Genomic DNA, 18,294 nt, shown 5'->3' with positions numbered 1-18,294 from the left:
TGTACAACATGCATATCATGAGCTGAGAACATAACTGAAATTATGATTACAGAGTGTATACCAGACAAATCTGGGGAGCTGGTAAAGGTTCCATGTCTCTGTTCTCACTGCTGGAATGAACTTTATCTAGGGGTAACCTTCAGGAAAGCATATTTCAAAGGGTGAATGGACTAGAAAAGCGAGGGGCAAAAATACCTCCAAACTATCTCTCTTTTACCTGAGATGACAAAGGAACCAGCTCCTTGACTTAGGGAGGGAAATCCTGACTTGAGAATGTGGTCAGGCCTATTGCTGAGAACACGTGGTAAGGATTTTACTTTAAACTAAGTCTAGCCTTCACTTTCACTACTAAAAAGCATTTTTTTTTGTTTCTCTTGTAACCATTTCTGACTAACAGATTATACTTGTACTCACTTAAAATCAACTTCTTACTATATATTTTAGAAATGAGCATCTCTGTCTGAGAGCCCATTTGTTCAAGAACTCCTCCTAAATGGTAAGAGATAGGGCCACCAAATTTGGTACTCAGCTTCCTCTTCTCCTAACTTACCACAAGGTTGTACCAGGACAATGGGGTGAGCATGGAATTCAATTGTTTCTCATAAAATGGAAAGGGAGGGGTCTGGTAGAAGGGAGTTATACTGCAGAGTTATACCACAGGGAGAGCAAGGGGCCAGAGATGGGGACTGGAAAAACTATAACTCTATTGGGCCAACAGGGGGCAAGCGACAGAGAAAAGGACAGCTATCTACTATATATTTGAGAGAGAGAGAGAGCGAGCGCACACGCGTGCGTGTGTCCATCTGTCCATCTACCCCCAGCAAGGGAACATGCACCTCTCCCTCGGCTGTGCCTGTTGCAGCTACAGTGGCCATGGACAGGAGCTTCTCACTTGGCCCCAAGCTGCTGTGATGAGAAAGGGCTGGGTTGTTCTATCTCCCCAGAGCAGCCTGCACACTGAACCCCACATCACCTGGCCCACCCCAGAGCAATGATTTAAATGAAGAAAAATAAGTTATTTGAATTAAAGACCCAAGCAATGCCAAGTCAATTTTCTAGTAGGTAAATAAACTTGTTTCATTTTTACCTAAACGAATACAGTGTTGTGTTTAAAACAAATTGGTAACTCCAGTTAATATAGCAAACTATTGGAAATTGATCCTTTACAGGAGCAATTGACTTTTGATAGCTGAACTATCTAGAAGAGAATTGGAGAGCACAGAACACATATATGGGAATTGTTGGGACTGTGAGCACATCAAGGTCACTCTGCAAATAGTAACAGAGGCCGGAGAAAACCAGAGTGTGATTGGAATGTTGTTCACAGGCCATGCTTCTGTCTTTCACTTGGAAGCCTGCTGACAAATGCTGTCCCATGAAACCCAACCGCAGCATGAGGCTTCATCTCGGACATGCCAGGATAGCCAAATGGAGTCCAACTGGCCTGCTGGTCTTACTTAAGTCACCAACAGGAACCTGTCCAAACTGGAATTCACCTTGCTCTGGACTGTGTACTTGTGCCTTCTGCTCACCTGGCTTTGACTTCTCAGTGCCTTGACCTGGCTTGGCTTATGGCATTTGACTTGTGGTTCTGACCTCCAGCTTGTCTTCTGCCTCTGATCTCCCAATATCTCAACCCAGCTGACCCTTGGCTCTTGATTGCAAGCCTCTGCTCTGACCACAAGGTCTAGCTGCCCAAGACCCAGCCCTGACAAACATCCATCAGTCTCCTCTGGCAAGTGTTACTCAAATGACTACTGCTGGAGAGAGTAACACGTGCTGAACAGGACCCTTCTTTAGAATGTCTTCAAACACACATTCTCCATTACAAAAACTGATGCTTACTGTATGGCCTGTGTCTCTGTGGGGGCGACAGCCAACCAATCGACATTCATTCCTGGTAGCGCATTTTTTGGTGACTGAGGTACTCCTTCCACGGCTTTTGAAATGATGAACTGTCAAACAGTACTTTGTATCTAAGAAATAAATCAAAATCAACATTTATTTTCATGCAATGAAAATTCTATCATATGGTTTGAAAGGTTTTACTAAATGACAAGTTATAATAGAGCAATAGCACTAAGAAAAGTTAGGGATTATGTGAGGTTTAAAGGATTATGACTGCATTATATTCCAAAATTATAGTACTTGTGTGTCAGCTAGATCTTAAATTAAATAGGCTATTTGGCTCCTATGCCGCAAAGAGATTTAAAAAGCCATTGAGATTTGACTTCTCTAGCACTTCATCTCTAGCTGTCTAACTAGTTTTAGCAACTCCTATCTTGGCTCTTCTTTTCCATCCTGCACTCCTTCTCATTCTCTTCCATCCTCCCTTCATACTGGTTTCCTTTTTTCATTTCACTCTTCCACCTCCATCCCTCCCCTAGCCAATGACTTTACTTCTTCCACTATTTTTCCTTTTCCCCCTCACTTTAGAGTATGTTCCCGTATCCAAATTTCAGGGACCCCACTATTCTCTCTTCCAAGTGTGATCTTCAGGCCTTACTGCCAAATGTTTCTGCATTACCAAGAGATGTACTAACATGACACTTGCCATTTTGAGAAGTCTCAGAGGGGTAGCTGTGTTGGTCTGTATCTGCAAAAACAATGAGGAGGTCTGTGGCACCTTAGAGACAGATTTATTAGGGCATAAGCTTCTGTGGGTAAAACCCACTTTATCAGATGAATTGGAGTGGAGTTTACAGTCCTATATATGCACCCATGATACAGCACCAGATACTTCCGAGGAAATGAACAGAACCAGGCAATTATTGAGTGAGCTATCCCATTGCCAATGGCAGCTTCTGGCACTCAGATATTTAGGGACACCCAGAGCATGTGGTTACATCCCTGATCCTCACTAATAACATAGATAGATCTAGGCTCCACAAACTCACCTAACCTTATTTTGAATATAGTTACACATTTGCCCTTCATAACATCCCATGGCAATGAATTCCATAGGTTGGCTATGGCTTGTATGAAGAAGTACTTCCTCGTGTTGGCATTAAACCTGCTGCCTGTTAATTTAGTTGGGTGACACTTGGTTCCTTATGTTAAGTGAAGGGTAGATAACATATCCCTATTTACTTTCTCTGCACCATTTATGATTTTATAAACATCTCTCATATCCCGTTAGTCATTTCTTTTCCAAGCTGAGCAGATCCTATCTTTTAAATCTCTCAGGTTGTGTCTACACTGGCATGAATTTCCGGAACTGCTTAAAACGGAATACTATTCCGTTTTCAGTTTTTCCGGAAAAGGAGTGTCTACATTGGCAGGCTGCTTTTCCGGAAAAGCCCTTTTTCCAGAAAAGCGTCTGTGGCCAATGTAGACGCGCTTTTCTGGAAAAGAGCCCCGATCGCTATTTTCACGATCGGGACTTTTTTCTGGAAAAGACTACTGGGCTGTCTACACTGCCCCTTTTCCGGAACAGTGTTCCAGAATAAGGATTTATGCCTGAGCAGGAGCAGAATAGTTTTTCCGGAATAGCGGCTGATTTTGTACAGTAGAGCGTCGTTGCTTTTCCGGAAATTCAAGGGCCAGTGTAGACAGCTCACAGCTTATTCCGGAAAAGCGGCTGATTTTCCGGAATAAGTGGCCCAGTGTAGACACAGCCTCATTGTATGGAAGCTGTTACATATGCCAAATCATTTATGTTGGTCTTCTTTGAACTTTTTCCAACTTTAATACATTTTTTTTTGAGATATGACGACCAGAAGCACGTGCAATATTCAAGGTGTGGGCATAACATAGATTCATATAGTGACATGTTATTTTCTGTCTTTGTATCTCTCCCTTTCCAGACAATTCCTAACATTCTGTTTTGGCTGCTGCAGCACATTGAGGCTACGTTTAGACAGCGGCGCTATTTTGGGATACTCGGAGCATCCCAAAATAGCTATTCCGAGTCTTTAAATGTGCCTGTTTTTTCAAAACAGATTTCAAAATAATGGGTGCACTATTCTGACATCCCTGAAACCCTCATTCCATGAGGGTTAAAGGATGTTTTGGAATAGTACCTTATTTCAAAATTTGTAAACAGTGCCAAATTTCAAAAATTTCAAAATTAGATCGAAATAAGATATGCAATTTGTGCACTCAAATGTGTATCTATTTCAAATTGTGTAGTGTAGATGCACCCTGAGTGAATATTTTCAGAGAAGTATGCATGTTGACTCCAAGACCTTTTTCTTGGTGACAGCTAATTTAGACCCCACTACTGCGTGTGTACAGTTGCAGAGACGCTGAACAATTCATATAGTGGGTGGTGTTGAGAGCCATTGAACTAAACTATAAACCCTATATAAGGAAAACCACTTCAAGCCAGGGCATGTGGCAGAACCCGGAGTTCCAGCACCTGTGCATAATTGGGGTTACTTTTTCCGGTCTGTATTGTTTTGAACTTATTAACATTGAAATTCATCTGCCACTGTGTTACCCACTTACCCAGTTTAGCGAGATCTGTTTGTAACTTTGCACTTAGCTTTGGACTTCCTATCTCAAGTAATTAAATGAACATCTAAGATAGGTCTCTAATCTTTGAATCTAGAATGTGCACAGGGCTGAATTAATCTATATATTTAATCTCAAATCCTATATTCTCCACTCAGTGCACACACTTTACTATAAGGCCTCCATCCATCCAGAAACGTAACTACGCTTTAAGATAACAGTGCTGAAAAATTCCTCTAAAATCCTTAGTACAAAACAGCTATCTACCAAAATGGTTAAGTTACATTAGTGAATTTCTAGTCAGACACTCTAGTGAGCAACTTCTTTATTCTATAAAAAAAAACACAGGACTCATTCAAATACATATTACAGTAGAACCCACAGTTGCGAACAACAAAGTTGCCAACTGATTGTTCAACCACACACAGCAGGAGAGAGGAAAAAACAAAGCAAAGCAAATAAATACAGTAATGTGCTAAACATACACTATGAAAAAAAGTGGAAAACAGCATTTTTCTTCATCATAGTGACATTTCAAAACTATCATATGCCAATGTTCAATTGTAAGACTTTTGAAAGCACAACCGGAAAGTTTTATTCAGAGTGATGATCATTTCAGAGTCACAAACAACTGCCATTGTCAAGATTTTTGGCAATCTGAGGTTCTACTGTAAGTCTAAACATACAAGGTCTTCAACATGATTTTGCGGGATTGCTTAGCATATTCAGCTGGAATATTCTGATCAAGAGAAACCATAAGACTCATTATTGCTTATTACATCCCCAGGGCATCGGTGTGATGGTATGTTAATCCTCTATAACTAGCTGCCTGTGAAATGGTTGAATCGTGAAAAACAAAATTAAATACCTTAAAGAATCTCCCTAAGACAGGCACACTTACTTTCAGGACACCATTTATCTTCAGCCCATCTGTTACAGTTGTAATTGTCGACTGCATTTGCACAGGTGAAACACTTAAAGCTGTTTGGAAATGGAGTGGCTTTAAAAATATTAAAAGTATGTTAAGTTTATAAATACCAAAAATTAAAATTTCACACAAAAAGTGCTTTTACGTATATTAGACAAAAATATGTAAACATTTGCACATATATACACATATTCACACACAAATATGTATAAGAATAGCATATGTAGTCCATGTCAATCTATTGGGTAAATAAGAAATATTTCATACCATACCGTAGAAGCTTTTACTTCTTGTACTAACATCACCATGCCTGAACTTTACAACATTTCACAGACTTTTTGTTTCTCTTACAATCAAAATACTATGTAACTGGAGAGAGAGAGTATCACTGCCCATTACATCTATTACAATAGATATATCTAATGCATCTTCTCTACATATGCACACATGTACAGTGTCACAATATACATTTATTCAGCCCTTTGCTTCCCTAGATGTTGCAGATACTTCTTTGAAACCAGCTCCAAATCACTTGCCCCCAACTCTGAGTAGGCAGGTGCCAATAAGGGATTAGTGAGACTGATTTCAAATTCTATTTTAATAATATTTTATACACATACATACAGGCGCTTTAATGCAGTTTGGCATCAAACATCTCATCTGCTAAACATAACTACTGCTATGCTTTAATCCTTTTTAGCACAGAGACTTTCATCCAATTGGGTGCAAAGGGAAAGTAATCCGAGTGTAAAGTAAGAAGACGACATGTGATGCTATTACTGACAGCTGATTTCACAGCTAATACAGTGGTTTTATTTTCATATTAACTTTCATATTTTCATTTAGTGCTCACTTTAAAAGTGTTCAATATGTCCTTATTATACCCATAAAAAAACCAGGAAAACAAATAGAAATAGATAGTCCAGTTCATACATTTATATTGTACAAAATGAAGTAATTTTGAAATGAAAGTTCAATAAAAGCATCCAAAATCCAAAACTGTTTTTCTAATCAAAGTACAAAGAAAAGAAAACACGTCTCTCCCTCTCTGTTCAACTTCATTAAGATTTCATCTCAAATTTAGGAATGATATGGTGCAGCTATTAGGAGGCTTTGTTTTAAACTTTAGTGGGGAGCCTAATTGTCTAACAGCCTTGTAAACAAGGGATAACAAGGGAAAAGCTAATAACTGAAGTATTAACCTATGATCTCAAATACAAGAAAGCCATAACTGGCTACTTACGGTCTAGTGGAAGCCTCACATTATAGAAGTTGATGTTCTTGGCTAGAACCCAATTTCCTGAGATGCTGAAGATCTGAAACAATGCTGCAGCCAACATGTGATAGACTAACAGCATGCTGACTATTACTCCACAGGGAAATCTAAAATACTTGTCCCTAGAAAAGAGGAAACATACATGACAGAGGAACCATAAAAAACTCAGACTATGGAGCATTGGACTTCCTATGAACTTGATTTGAAACCTTTACAATTCCATGCTTGAATCTGCCCTGCTAGTGCCAGTAAGCATACATCACTAACCACTAACCTAAAAAACAATGAATAGTCTAGCAGCAGAAGTGGGTTGTGCCCACAAAAGCTAGTGATACCATGTTTTGTTAGTCTTTGAGGTGCTGCTGGAGTACTCCTTGTTCTTTAAGTTTTTCCACTTACAGAATAACACGGCTACCTCTCTGAAGCTTTTTAACCATTATGAGCTAGTCAAAGATGAGCAGCTGCTGCCTTCTGCTGGTTAGCATTCTACATTTCTACAATTAGTACTGTAGTGATTTTGTAATGCTAGGTTATTCAGCTACATGATGAGTTCCCACAGACAATAACAGTCTTAAAGACAGCTTATAAGGATAAGTCTGTTCTATGGGTGGGGAACCTTTTTTGGGTCGGGGGCCGCTGACTCATAATAAAATCAGTCAGGGGCCGCACACCACACAAGTGAGAAGCAAAAACAAGAAAACCCCTCACTGATGTGGCCTCTGACTGAGAAGAAGAAAGACATTCCCCATATTTCCCTCCCACACCAGAGCTTGGGGGGCCTCAGGCTAGTGGATTTTGTGTCCTCCAGCCCCACAGTGGGACAGTAGGGGGCCTGGAGCAACAGCACAGACTCCCCAATGCTGGGGGAGGGGAGGCTGATCCTGCGGGGGCTAGGGCCAGGCAAGCCAGGGGCTGCATCCAGCCAGGCCTGAGGTTCCCCACCCCTGATCTATTTCATGATACAAAACCTGTGGCACTGACTCTCAGTGCCCAGGCTAGTTGACTTGGGCTCATAGGCATGAGGGCAGCAAGTCTAAAAAGAGCAATGAAGACATTCAGGCTTAGGGTGGACCCCAGGCTCCAAGGATATGTCTGCAAAGGGGTAAATGCCACGGGGCATGGCTGCAGTTGGCCTGGGTCAGCTGACTCAGGCTCATGGTGCTAAAAATTGCTAAATAGCATCTCAGCAGTTTTTCAGCCCCAGAGCCTGAGCCCCATGCGCCTGTGTCAGCTGAACCAGGCTAGACATGGGGTGTTTTACTCCTGTGTAGACAGACCTTGATGGCCTCCAGGCTCCAGCCCAAGCCTAAACTGCTATTTCATAATCCCACACTGCTATTTCATAACCCCACAGCCCAAAAACAAGTCTGCTGACCTACTGTGCCACAGGGTTTTTTATTGAAATACACTTTGTGACGGACCGCTGCAGGTCCACACTAGAGCGGTGGCCGCCGACGTCCCCTGGAGGCCGCCGGACGGCCCGGCAGGCAGCCCTGAAAGCAGGGGAGAGCAGGCCAGGGAGGAAACCCTGCAGGGGGAGGGGCGGCTAACTCCCCGGCGTGGAAGGAGGGGCCAGAGACAGCCCCAGCTGAGGGGCAAGGAGCCCGAACGGCGTTCCGCTCGGCCAGACGTCAGCGGGCGCCAGGACGCCCGGGGGGCGGAACGGGCGCCCCTGACGTCATCACCCGGGCCATTTGAAAAGCGGCCCGGTGGAGCAGGACGGGGCGGCACTCAGGGGAGCTGCCGCCACCACCACCGCCCCAGACGCCAAGGGGAACCCCCCCCCGCGTTGGAGGAGAAGAGGGAACGACCCCGAACCCTCACGACGGCCGCGGGACGAGACCGGCGCCTCGGGCGGGGTAAGTGACTGCGGGACCCCCCCCGCCAGGGAAGAGGGTAGCGGGGAGTGGAAGCAGCCCGGGGCGGGGGCCTTCTGGCGCCCGTGGACAGGCGCGTTACGGGGATAAACCCCGCCTGTCGTGGGAGGAACGCATACTTTGTTCCCCCCCCCACTTAGGGCCCCGGGCTGGGACCCGGTGGAGAGGGCGGGCCCGGGTCCCCCACATCCCCCCTCCCTACCACGAGACCCCAACCCACAGAACCCCGCTGGGGTGACTAGATAAAAGGGCGAGGACCCTGGCACTTTGACTGTCCCGACGGGGACCCGACTTACGGGCAGGCCGCCAGAGGCGACCCCGTCTCCTCGCCGGGACCCCGGGCAGACTGGAACCCCGGGCCAGCCCCGAGGAAAAGGAACCCCGAGTTCGCTGATCCCCGGTCCGGACTCGCGGCCGGGTGATTGCACTCCAACAACCAGACGGCGGGTCCGCTGAACCCCCCTTCCCCCGCCGGAAGGGGGCGCTCGCACCCACACGAGCCGTCACACACTTAGTTTTCGTGGTATTTTGCTTATAACATTGGCTTGAAAAAAATTAAATATTTGCAAACCAGGCAAGACTAGGCAAGATGCAGTCTCAGATACCTTTTTTATTTTGGCAATGTAGAATTTCTACTCACAGGGCCAGAGACAAGCTGGCATAAATTAGTGTACCAATGCCCACATAAATGAAGCTATGCTAATCTGGTCTAAATTATTGGTGTCTGTTTTTACAAGCACACTTCTATCTGGCATGGTATTTAAATACATTCATTTTTACAGTTTAATTTATCCTTAAAAAAATTGTTCTTCAAAGAAAAACTGAAGCAAGCTGTTGTCAACCACAAATTAGAGGGAGAACTGTTTCTAGTATTCTATCATTTCTTTATCCTGATGCACTTAAACTTGGCCTCTTGCAGTAAAAGGTCCAATCTTCATACCAGCTCCACCAAATCGCCTTCTATTCATGTTCAGATTTGTGTTAAAGCTTTTCAAGCAACTGCATGCACAGGTGCTACATCTTCAGTGTTTAATTCTACCTGTCTCTTGGGCTTGTCCACTTAATTCCTAGCACTGGCTGAAATAATTTCACAACTCAACGTTTTTCTTTGAAAAAACAGGGACACATTTTTTGCAGACATTTTCATAAACAATATATGACACTTTTGTCTTTTTAGCTAGCTCAAATGCATTCCATCTCCTGCATGCATGGGCATTAAATCCTCTCCCCTGTGGATGCTAGTGCTGGGGAAATACTTGTGCAAACATTTACATGGGCATTATGGATCAAATTGCATTCCCCTCTTCATGGATATAGAGGACCCCAGATTCAGTGGAACAGTGACATTTTGCATGGAGAAGGGCAGTATTGGGATGGACATCAGTCAGCCCTTATGGGCCCACTGCACTCATGAGCTCATTCATTAATCCTCCAATCAACCCCAGTCCACGAGGTATGGGAGTCAAAGCGCCATCAAGTCAACGCCAGGCCAGAAGCTGCACAGATTGCACCTGTAGCAGATGGAGGGGAAGGGAAAAAGCTGAGACTTTTACTTACAAGACTTTTTTCCTGCTCCTAAGCTACAGGAAAGTACTCCATACAGCAATTAGTGGCAGATGCTTTTGTTTTGTGCACTAGGACCTATGGTCTTGTGATCATGTTTTGTTTTGTTTTTTAATTTATGTTTATTTTTAGGATATGTTAACAGATATTTGAGAAACTCTTTTTGTGCCTCACTTACCGTGTATCTGCAGGACTGTTTCCGGAGGATGCCCTACGTCTTCCTTATATCAGAGCCCAAACAGTTCACAATCAGGTCAAGAAAAGCATCTGAAAAATTCAATTAGTCGTTTTGTGGTCATCATTATTCTATATGCCAGGAAAGAGTCAGCTCAGACATAATATGTCTTTAATGTTATTGGTAATAAAAGAAAAGAACATATGTATCTAAGATTATAGTATATGTGCCATAACAGATTTGAACTATATAACCCTACTTATTCACTACTGAGTGCTGTGCTAATACAGATATACAGATTTCCTTCTTCTCATTATGCTCTAATCTCAGGAGAAGGCATACTCTGTGAAAACAAAGAGAATGAAAAAAGTTTAGATAATGGTATTCCACCAGGACGATATATTTCCTTCTTTAGCAAGGGAGGAGAGCTGTATAATAATTTCTCCATGCGTTCTAGTTGATCAAAACCCAAGTAAAGACTTAGGGCCAGTTCATGTAGTAAGCAAGCTTATTTCAGATGAGTATCTTGCTTTTAATCTGTGATTGTGTTCCTCAAAACTATCAATTGTCCCTGTGATTCAAAATGAAGGAAATGATCTGCAGCAAGATAACCCCAAGAGAAAAAGGAAATGAATTCCAGTTTCCAAGACAGAGGTTAATAATGAGGTTTGAGCTAAACAGTTTCCCAACAATTCCCTATACATGAAACAGGAAGAAAGATGTGTTCTCAGCCAGATCCCAACAAATCTAGGATATGATAAGAAATATTTTAAAAGATAAGCATGTGTGCTCATATTGCATTATTACAAGACTGCTACTTTTGAAGACATAATGCAACCTGACAACATATGCAATACATTCAATAATAGCCCTTTTATACATGTAACCCCCAAGGAGATTGCTTGGATTCCCGGGGCCTTGTCTGTTGGCAACTCAGGGAGAGGCACTCTGAGTTTGCCTTGGCTCCCCCTCCCTACCAGGGCCAGAGTCTGCCCGGCAACCCACAGGGAGTGAGATGACCTCCCAGGGGGAAGGAGAGACCATTGTTGAGGGGAGTCTGGAGCCAGCCAGGGAAAGGGGAAGACTGACTGTGTGGCAGCTAGTAAGCCCCAGGCCTGCATGCAGGGTTCCCCCTGGGAACTAGCCTCTAGGGACCTGAAGGCAGGATCCCTCAGCTGGGTTTATGTCTCCACTGTTGATTCCCAGTTGTGGAGTTTGCTGGGAGGCTTCCCCAGCCAGGCTGAGTTGGCTCCAGCTCCCTGGGTGAGAGGAGTCACCGCATGGTCAGCTCTGCTCTAGCAGCAAGTTCAGGGCTGCTGCCTGCTGTGTGGGTCTGAATGCTGGGCTGGGAGGCTGTAGTTTTGAATTTTGGTGCAGTTGTGTGGTCTGCATCTTGAGCCCTGCACCCCTTCGCGGTGAGGGGAAATTCTGGGACCGAAGCAGCCTGGTTCCTGCTTAAAGAGGACCCCCTGTGAGAAGAGAGCAGCCCTTTGCAGAGACTGAGTCATCTCTCAACCTGAGGCTCATTCATGGAGTGTGTGAGTGCACCAATTTTTAGTTAGTCAGGCAGGGAATTTGTTTGGGGATTTTATTACCTGCAGCATATTAAACTGTGGAGGGATGTACTGCCTTCTCCCATCTGTGAGTCCTTTGGGCTGTACTGGACCTAGTCAGCTCCACTGCTAAACCACTGCAGAGAAGGATTGTGTGGTCAACAGTCATCAAGGGCCCCAACAAAGTACGCGTACCAACGGGACACTAACCTCACAGTTGCTGGGCACCGGTGACCCTAAAAATAGTGTTTTACCCTGTTCTGTTATAGTCGTCTCCTGTTTAATATAATTGTGTTTATTATAGTGTATGTGTTTGTGTTATTTTCTGGGAGTCTCCAACTATCTGGCAAATACGTGGGGATTATCCTGGGCTAGAATTTTCCTCCCAAGCTGCCCTGGCGACCCTGCTAGGAAGGAGTGAGGGGGGTGGAGGCACCGCCAAGTACATCAATCAGAAAGAATAAAATTGAGTAGGTGGCGGGATCCAGAAGAACCCAGACCTATCCATCCGAACCTGAAAGGAGATTGGCTTTAAAAGAAGGTAACCAGGTGGAGAGGGGGCGCTACATACATTTTATATGCAATCATGGTTTTGAGAACTCTGAACAGTTAATGGATGGGACAAGTGTGCCATGAGTGACACCTTCCTGTGAGCAAGGTATAAATCAGCACCATATTGTATCATAACGTTGGGAATTAATGTCATGATACAGTGATGTTCCATGAGTGCTGAAGTCTATTTAAGGACAATTAAATATTCTGCAAGCTAGATCTGCAAAAGATAGGATTATCCCATAGAAATCAGAACCAGCAATGGAATAAACAGGAGGATGACCATGACACAGAGGTAGTCAATAGGTGGACCAGGGGCCAAACCCAAACCACCAGATGTTTTTGAATAGACCTGAAAGGCTTTTTATCTACTACTTATTATTGTGGGTGGTAATTTTTCTCTCTGAAATCTGGACTTTGACTATATGTTGACCAAGAAATTTGGACTTTGACAAAAAAGTAATTGTCTACCCCTGGAACTCACCAATGTCCCATTAGATCATGCAGTTTATTTTGTCCTCATTTAATCATTCCTAGAATGAATGGCTTGCACCAACACCTGTTGAGAGAGAGCAATGATCCACCAATGATCCACTGTGGGACTGTTCTGTACTATTTGCTTTTATTTTAAATCAGTACCTGATGAAAGTCACATGGCAGAAACACTACTTGTGTTCTTTTCCCAACATTACATTATAAATCATGTGGCTGATGTCTCGGTGACAGTTTTTGCCACTAGGTTAACATACTATCTATTTGAGAGATGGAAGTTTTTAAGTTCCTTCCCTCAGAGAGTCATTGAGAATAATGACGAGTTCCTTCTTTGCTTCACTGATGAAGCTAAAAAAAAATTCTCAAGCTACATTAAACTTGAAGTTTTCTGCTCAGGTTTCAATGCACCACACAGAGGAAGAAATCAAACATTGCCATGCAGTAATTCATTAATAGAGCCATACGTCCGCCCCAGGACAAATTAAAAATCACAAGTGTATTAAAAGGTGTTGGAAGTAAATTCCTGTTTAAAGATGCAGTTCCCCTAAAACTAGCTACTTTAGAAAACGTTTAAATGACCAAATGACATGGTCAGGACAACATTGAGGCTAAAACTTGGATTTCTTCTCTGGCTCTCAAATAAGAGCTCCAGTGTGTGCATTTAGAACACCTAGGAGGGAAAATGAATTAATTCTAATTATGATCCAATTAAATAGCTAGTTCTTTTTCATAATGCAGATAGGGAGCCCAGTCCTCAATCACACAATACGCGATGTGCATCGCTTAGGTTGCACAAAGGGAACTAAGCTGCCCTATAAATGGACAGAGTAGGATTTTGCAGCACTAGAGATCATTTACATACAGCATCCCCTTCACACTCCCTGCTGCACATACCCCAGTGTCCCAGGGACATGTAAGGAATAAGGACATGGATGGACACTCTTATACCAGGGCAACTGGCCCACAACAGGTCTGAGGGCAGGGAATGACAGAAAGTGGTCTTTATTCCTCCACCTCAATCCCTACACCCCTTCAACAGGCAGTATTGTCATATGTTTAAACTCAAATCAATTTTGAATGTTTGCATCAAACCCATAAGGGCAAAACACTTAATTAGTCCTTGAATCCCTGCATGATGTTCAGAATGTTTTGATGGCACAGCAACAGCTCACTTGTTGTGGGGGGTTATCCCCCTGAATGCAAACAACTTTCCTTCCATTCTTTCATTACATAGCTCATGCTCTTTAGCTGTCACAGGTTAATCACTTTAACCTGATCAGGCCAACTTTAATCAAACCACCTTGACTTTAAAAGTTGCTCCAAGAACTGGGCTAGCAAGCCTATTGTTTTATGCTTGTTCTATGGAGGCGGAGTCCTGTACCATTTCAACACACAGCAGCTGGGAGATTTATCTTCCTCATATACATTTATTTTAGTTTGTACTGACAAATTGGGAAACATTTGCCTTTATATAAAGATCTATAAAACCAGTGAACTTTATCGATGCACCTGACAGCACATAGAAGCACAATTTACACCTGTGCTGGCTTTCTAACAAATTCAAGATTCCTCCACTATAGCCAGTGTGGTAAATGGAAAATTTTAGGGACTTTTAATACAGAAGGGCAGATTCTCATCCATGGATAGGAGGGGTCTTCTTCCCACACAGGAGTTCAGGATCTCTCTCTTTCACCCAAAATTCTTCTCTTCCTTTCCGCAGCACTCCCATTCTTCCCTCTTCTTCCCCCAGGACTCACTCACTCTCTGCAGGGAACTGTCTTGAGAAGCACTGATTAGGGGCTAGCATCCAATGCTGGGACTGAGTATTCTAATTCCATAAATCAGGAATCCAGCACACAGGCACAGTCTTCTCTGTACAACATCCATCACGGGCCAAGATGGACAGGCCAAGGGCAGCAGAATGGCTTAGAAAGCAGATTGGGAGGTGGAGGGAGAAAAGGGCTTCCACACACATCTTAGTAACCTACAACAAAGGGCGACAGATACACACGGACACTGATATACTGGCAACCTGGTGCATACACTATGGCACACTGTGGCAAAAACCTATGAATGTGAATAATATTAGCAATGGGAGTATTCCCATTAAAGCATTTCCAAGATTGAGGCCTACTTTTCTATACACACATACCCCATATGAGCAGGGTTGCCAACCCTCCAGGATTGTCTAGGAGTCTCCAGAAATTAAAAATTAATCCTTAATTAAAGATTATGTCATGCAATGAAGCCTCCAGGAATATGTCCAACTAAAACTGGCAACCCTACCCATGAGAAAAAGTGATATCCATTTAATGTGATGATTTATCATGTACCTTTCACTGCCTAACATGCTCTCTGTCCACTGATCTGTGTCCATGAATATTATTCTTCAATTGCACCTTTGAATAGCCTTTTCCCTTCTTCCTTCCTTCTCTCCCTCTCCCTTTTAAACACAGAACCTGCCACAGGAACGTTTCCTCCTCCACTCTGCTAATGCTGAACTTCATCAAAGAATTACACCTGCCCAAAGCTATGGATAGGCAAACAATTCAATCCTTGACCTACAAATAGCTATGATGTAGAACTATGCCATGACTTTAAAGTCTGCATTTCCCAATACTATAGAATTGAAAATGCGAGCTAATACCAGTCAGGAAGAGGAGTTTATAAATCTGTAAGTAGGTAAAAATTACTATACTCCTTTTGCATATGAATAAACTGAGGCACAAACAGAGTAAGTGACTTGGGTAAAGCATCATTCAACAAGCTGTGAATACAATCCAGGACTCCTGACTTGTGGTGTTCTGCTCTAGCTACATCTCCCTTCTTTTACATTATAAAGTTCTACATTATTATCAATATAGTTTGCATTTATTATTATTCTCGCTCTCTTTATTTTCACAAATAATTGCTCTATCATAAGGTAAATTATAGTGGTGACAATTGTTACCATAAACTATTTGTTCCAATGGGCTGAGATAAAATCATTTCTAACCAATGTAATTCATGTATTGATATAGTTTAACACTGTTTAACATGTTGTACAAATGGCAAATTAGACTTATGGATCTCCAAGTCACTGTGTTGTTACAGGCCAATTCCACAAGCCAAATACACAGGGAAGGACTGGAACTTAACTTAATTTACAAGTTTAATTCTTATGAAAATGATATGAACAGAGGCATGGGCTGGCTCACACACTACCTTCCACATCCTAATGACTTCACCAACCAACCAAACAATGGAGATGCTAATTGTTCTCGTCAGCCTCTTGTAACTACTTGAGCCATCTACTGACTGTCTCTCTCTTTTTCTCCCCTCCTTTTTTCTCCTCCTCCCCACCCTTCCCTTATTTATTCTTGGATCTGGACTTCTAGTACTCCAATCATCTGAAGAAGTGGGTTGTGCCCATGAAAGCTCATGATATGAGCTACATGTTTTGTTAGTCTTTAAGGTGCTACTAGACTACTTGTTAGTTTTTAAGTTTTTTCTGTTATAGACTAACTCAGCTACCCCTCTGAAGCTATTTATAAACAGTATTTCTCACAAGCTTTATTCTCAGTTGCATCTCTCAACTAAGATTTCAGTAAATTCACATCTTGATTTCAGAGCTGAAGAGACTGCTTCTCTCACTCTGGTAACCCAGCATGACTGACACATAGGGAAACCCCTTGATATTAGCCTCCAGTCATTTATACCTGCTAACTGTGTCTTCTCTAAAAGTTGATGACAGTCACACACACCAAAAATGTGGGTTCTCTGTACCAGACCCTACCTATTCCCCCACCCCGTTTCAGCTAACATATTCCAAATCAAAACCAGTTCAGAGCAGTGTACATGTAATATAAACTTTCAGTGATGCCGACTTCTGTTTAGAGTGAAACTCAAATTTTGAAGCAGTTTTTGAAGGGAGTTTTTTCTTGCCAGAACCTTTCTGTGAAAGCACAAGAGGTTCCACACTAAAAACTGTGTGGCACAATAATAGCCCCACTTTTGCAACATGTAAGACTGCTTTCTTTCATGTGTTTTATGCTGCAAACTTGAACAGCCACATTCCTAAACCTAGAATCCTCTTTTTTCCCTCCACTCCTGCACCTTTTAGCTCAATAACAGAACTTTGGTTTCTGATCACCTATTTCTCCAAAGGTCAATTTTAGTAGTACACTAGCTATGTTATCGATTATGTTATCCTTCTAACAGAGGACACAGAATATAGCACTCCAGATGGAACTAACCAGTACCTGGTTCCTAACCGCAAAACAAACATGCAAGATCATCTTTCAAAATATTCCCCCCCCCCCAAGTTTACTTTATAATCTCTGAACAAAGGCTAGGCAGGAAAGAGCTAATTGCCATTTTCCATGTGAAAGATGAGGGCGGAAAACAATGTCTCATATTTTACTGCAATTTGTGACAGTCCCTGGAGCTCATAGTGGAATGTTCTTTTGTAACTTCCTACCTTAGCACACCTCAATGAAACACAACAGACACCATCGAGTCTTCTGCAACAACAGAACACTAGAGGGACTATTTCTCCACTTCTCCAGCAGTAAAGCAAACAATTCTATTAACAGTGCTGTACTGAGTGGGTGAAACAAAATACAGGACTATGTAGCACTTTAAAGACTAACAAGATGGTTTATTAGATGATAAACCATCTTGTTAGTCTTTAAAGTGCTACATAGTCCTGTATTTTGTTTCAGCTACACCAGACTAACACAGCTACATTTCTATCACTATTGTACTGAGTAGGATTATCATCCATTCCAAGGCCAGTGGAGGTCTGACCTCCTGTGTAACACAGGTCATAAAGCTGCCTCACAATAATTCCTACAGCCTGTTTTTTTAGAATTTCTCCATGACGGGGAATCCACCATGACACATGGTAAATTGTTATGATTAATGACACTGTTAAAAGCTTATGCTTTTAACAGTCTGAATTTGTCTTGTCTCAACTTCTAGCCATGGGATCGTATTATACCTTTCTCTGATTTACTGAAGAGTCCATCAACAAATATTTGCTCCCCATGTAGGTATGTACAGAATGTAGTCAAATCACTCCTCTCTGTTCGGCTAAAATCGAGTTCTTTAAGTCTATCATGGTAAGGCATATTCCTTTATCCTTTGATGATTTTTGTGGCTCTTCTTTGAACCCTCACCAATTTATCAACATCCATGTTGAATTGTGGACATCAAGACTGGAAACAGTGTTCCAGCAAATGATGCACCAGTGCCAAATACAGAGGTAAAGTAAACCCTCAGCTCCTTCTCAACATTACCTTGTTTCTGCATCAAAGGATCACATTAAACTTATTGGACATGGCGTAGTACAAGAGTTCACATTCAACTGATTATCCACCACTCCTCCAATTTTTTCTCAGAATCATTGCTACCAGGATAGCAACTCTTATCTTGTAAGTCTG

The 18,294-nt window shown here is 42.6% G+C and overlaps 1 protein-coding gene across 2 annotated transcripts in view; it reads right to left on the bottom strand.

Moving 5' to 3' along the window:
* The window catches only part of LYPD6B (LY6/PLAUR domain containing 6B), a 116,162-nt gene that overhangs the window by 12,432 nt on the left and 85,436 nt on the right, over positions 1 to 18,294 (bottom strand). For both annotated transcript variants that reach the window (XM_075933354.2, XM_089779721.1), the window contains 4 exons: positions 10,278 to 10,366; positions 6,627 to 6,781; positions 5,357 to 5,455; positions 1,846 to 1,976 (listed from right to left, as the gene is read on the bottom strand). In XM_075933354.2, coding sequence (XP_075789469.1) covers positions 1,846 to 1,976; positions 5,357 to 5,455; positions 6,627 to 6,741 — 345 coding nt within the window. In that variant the 5' untranslated portion in view covers positions 6,742 to 6,781; positions 10,278 to 10,366. The remainder of the gene's footprint in view (positions 1 to 1,845; positions 1,977 to 5,356; positions 5,456 to 6,626; positions 6,782 to 10,277; positions 10,367 to 18,294) is intronic.

This window comes from Pelodiscus sinensis, chromosome 7 (assembly GCF_052426305.1).
Source record: "Pelodiscus sinensis isolate ZL-2025 chromosome 7, ASM5242630v1, whole genome shotgun sequence".
Lineage (NCBI taxonomy): Eukaryota > Metazoa > Chordata > Testudines > Trionychidae > Pelodiscus > Pelodiscus sinensis.
Note: the sequence above shows the minus strand (reverse complement) of the source record. Positions and strands in the feature narration are given on the sequence as shown.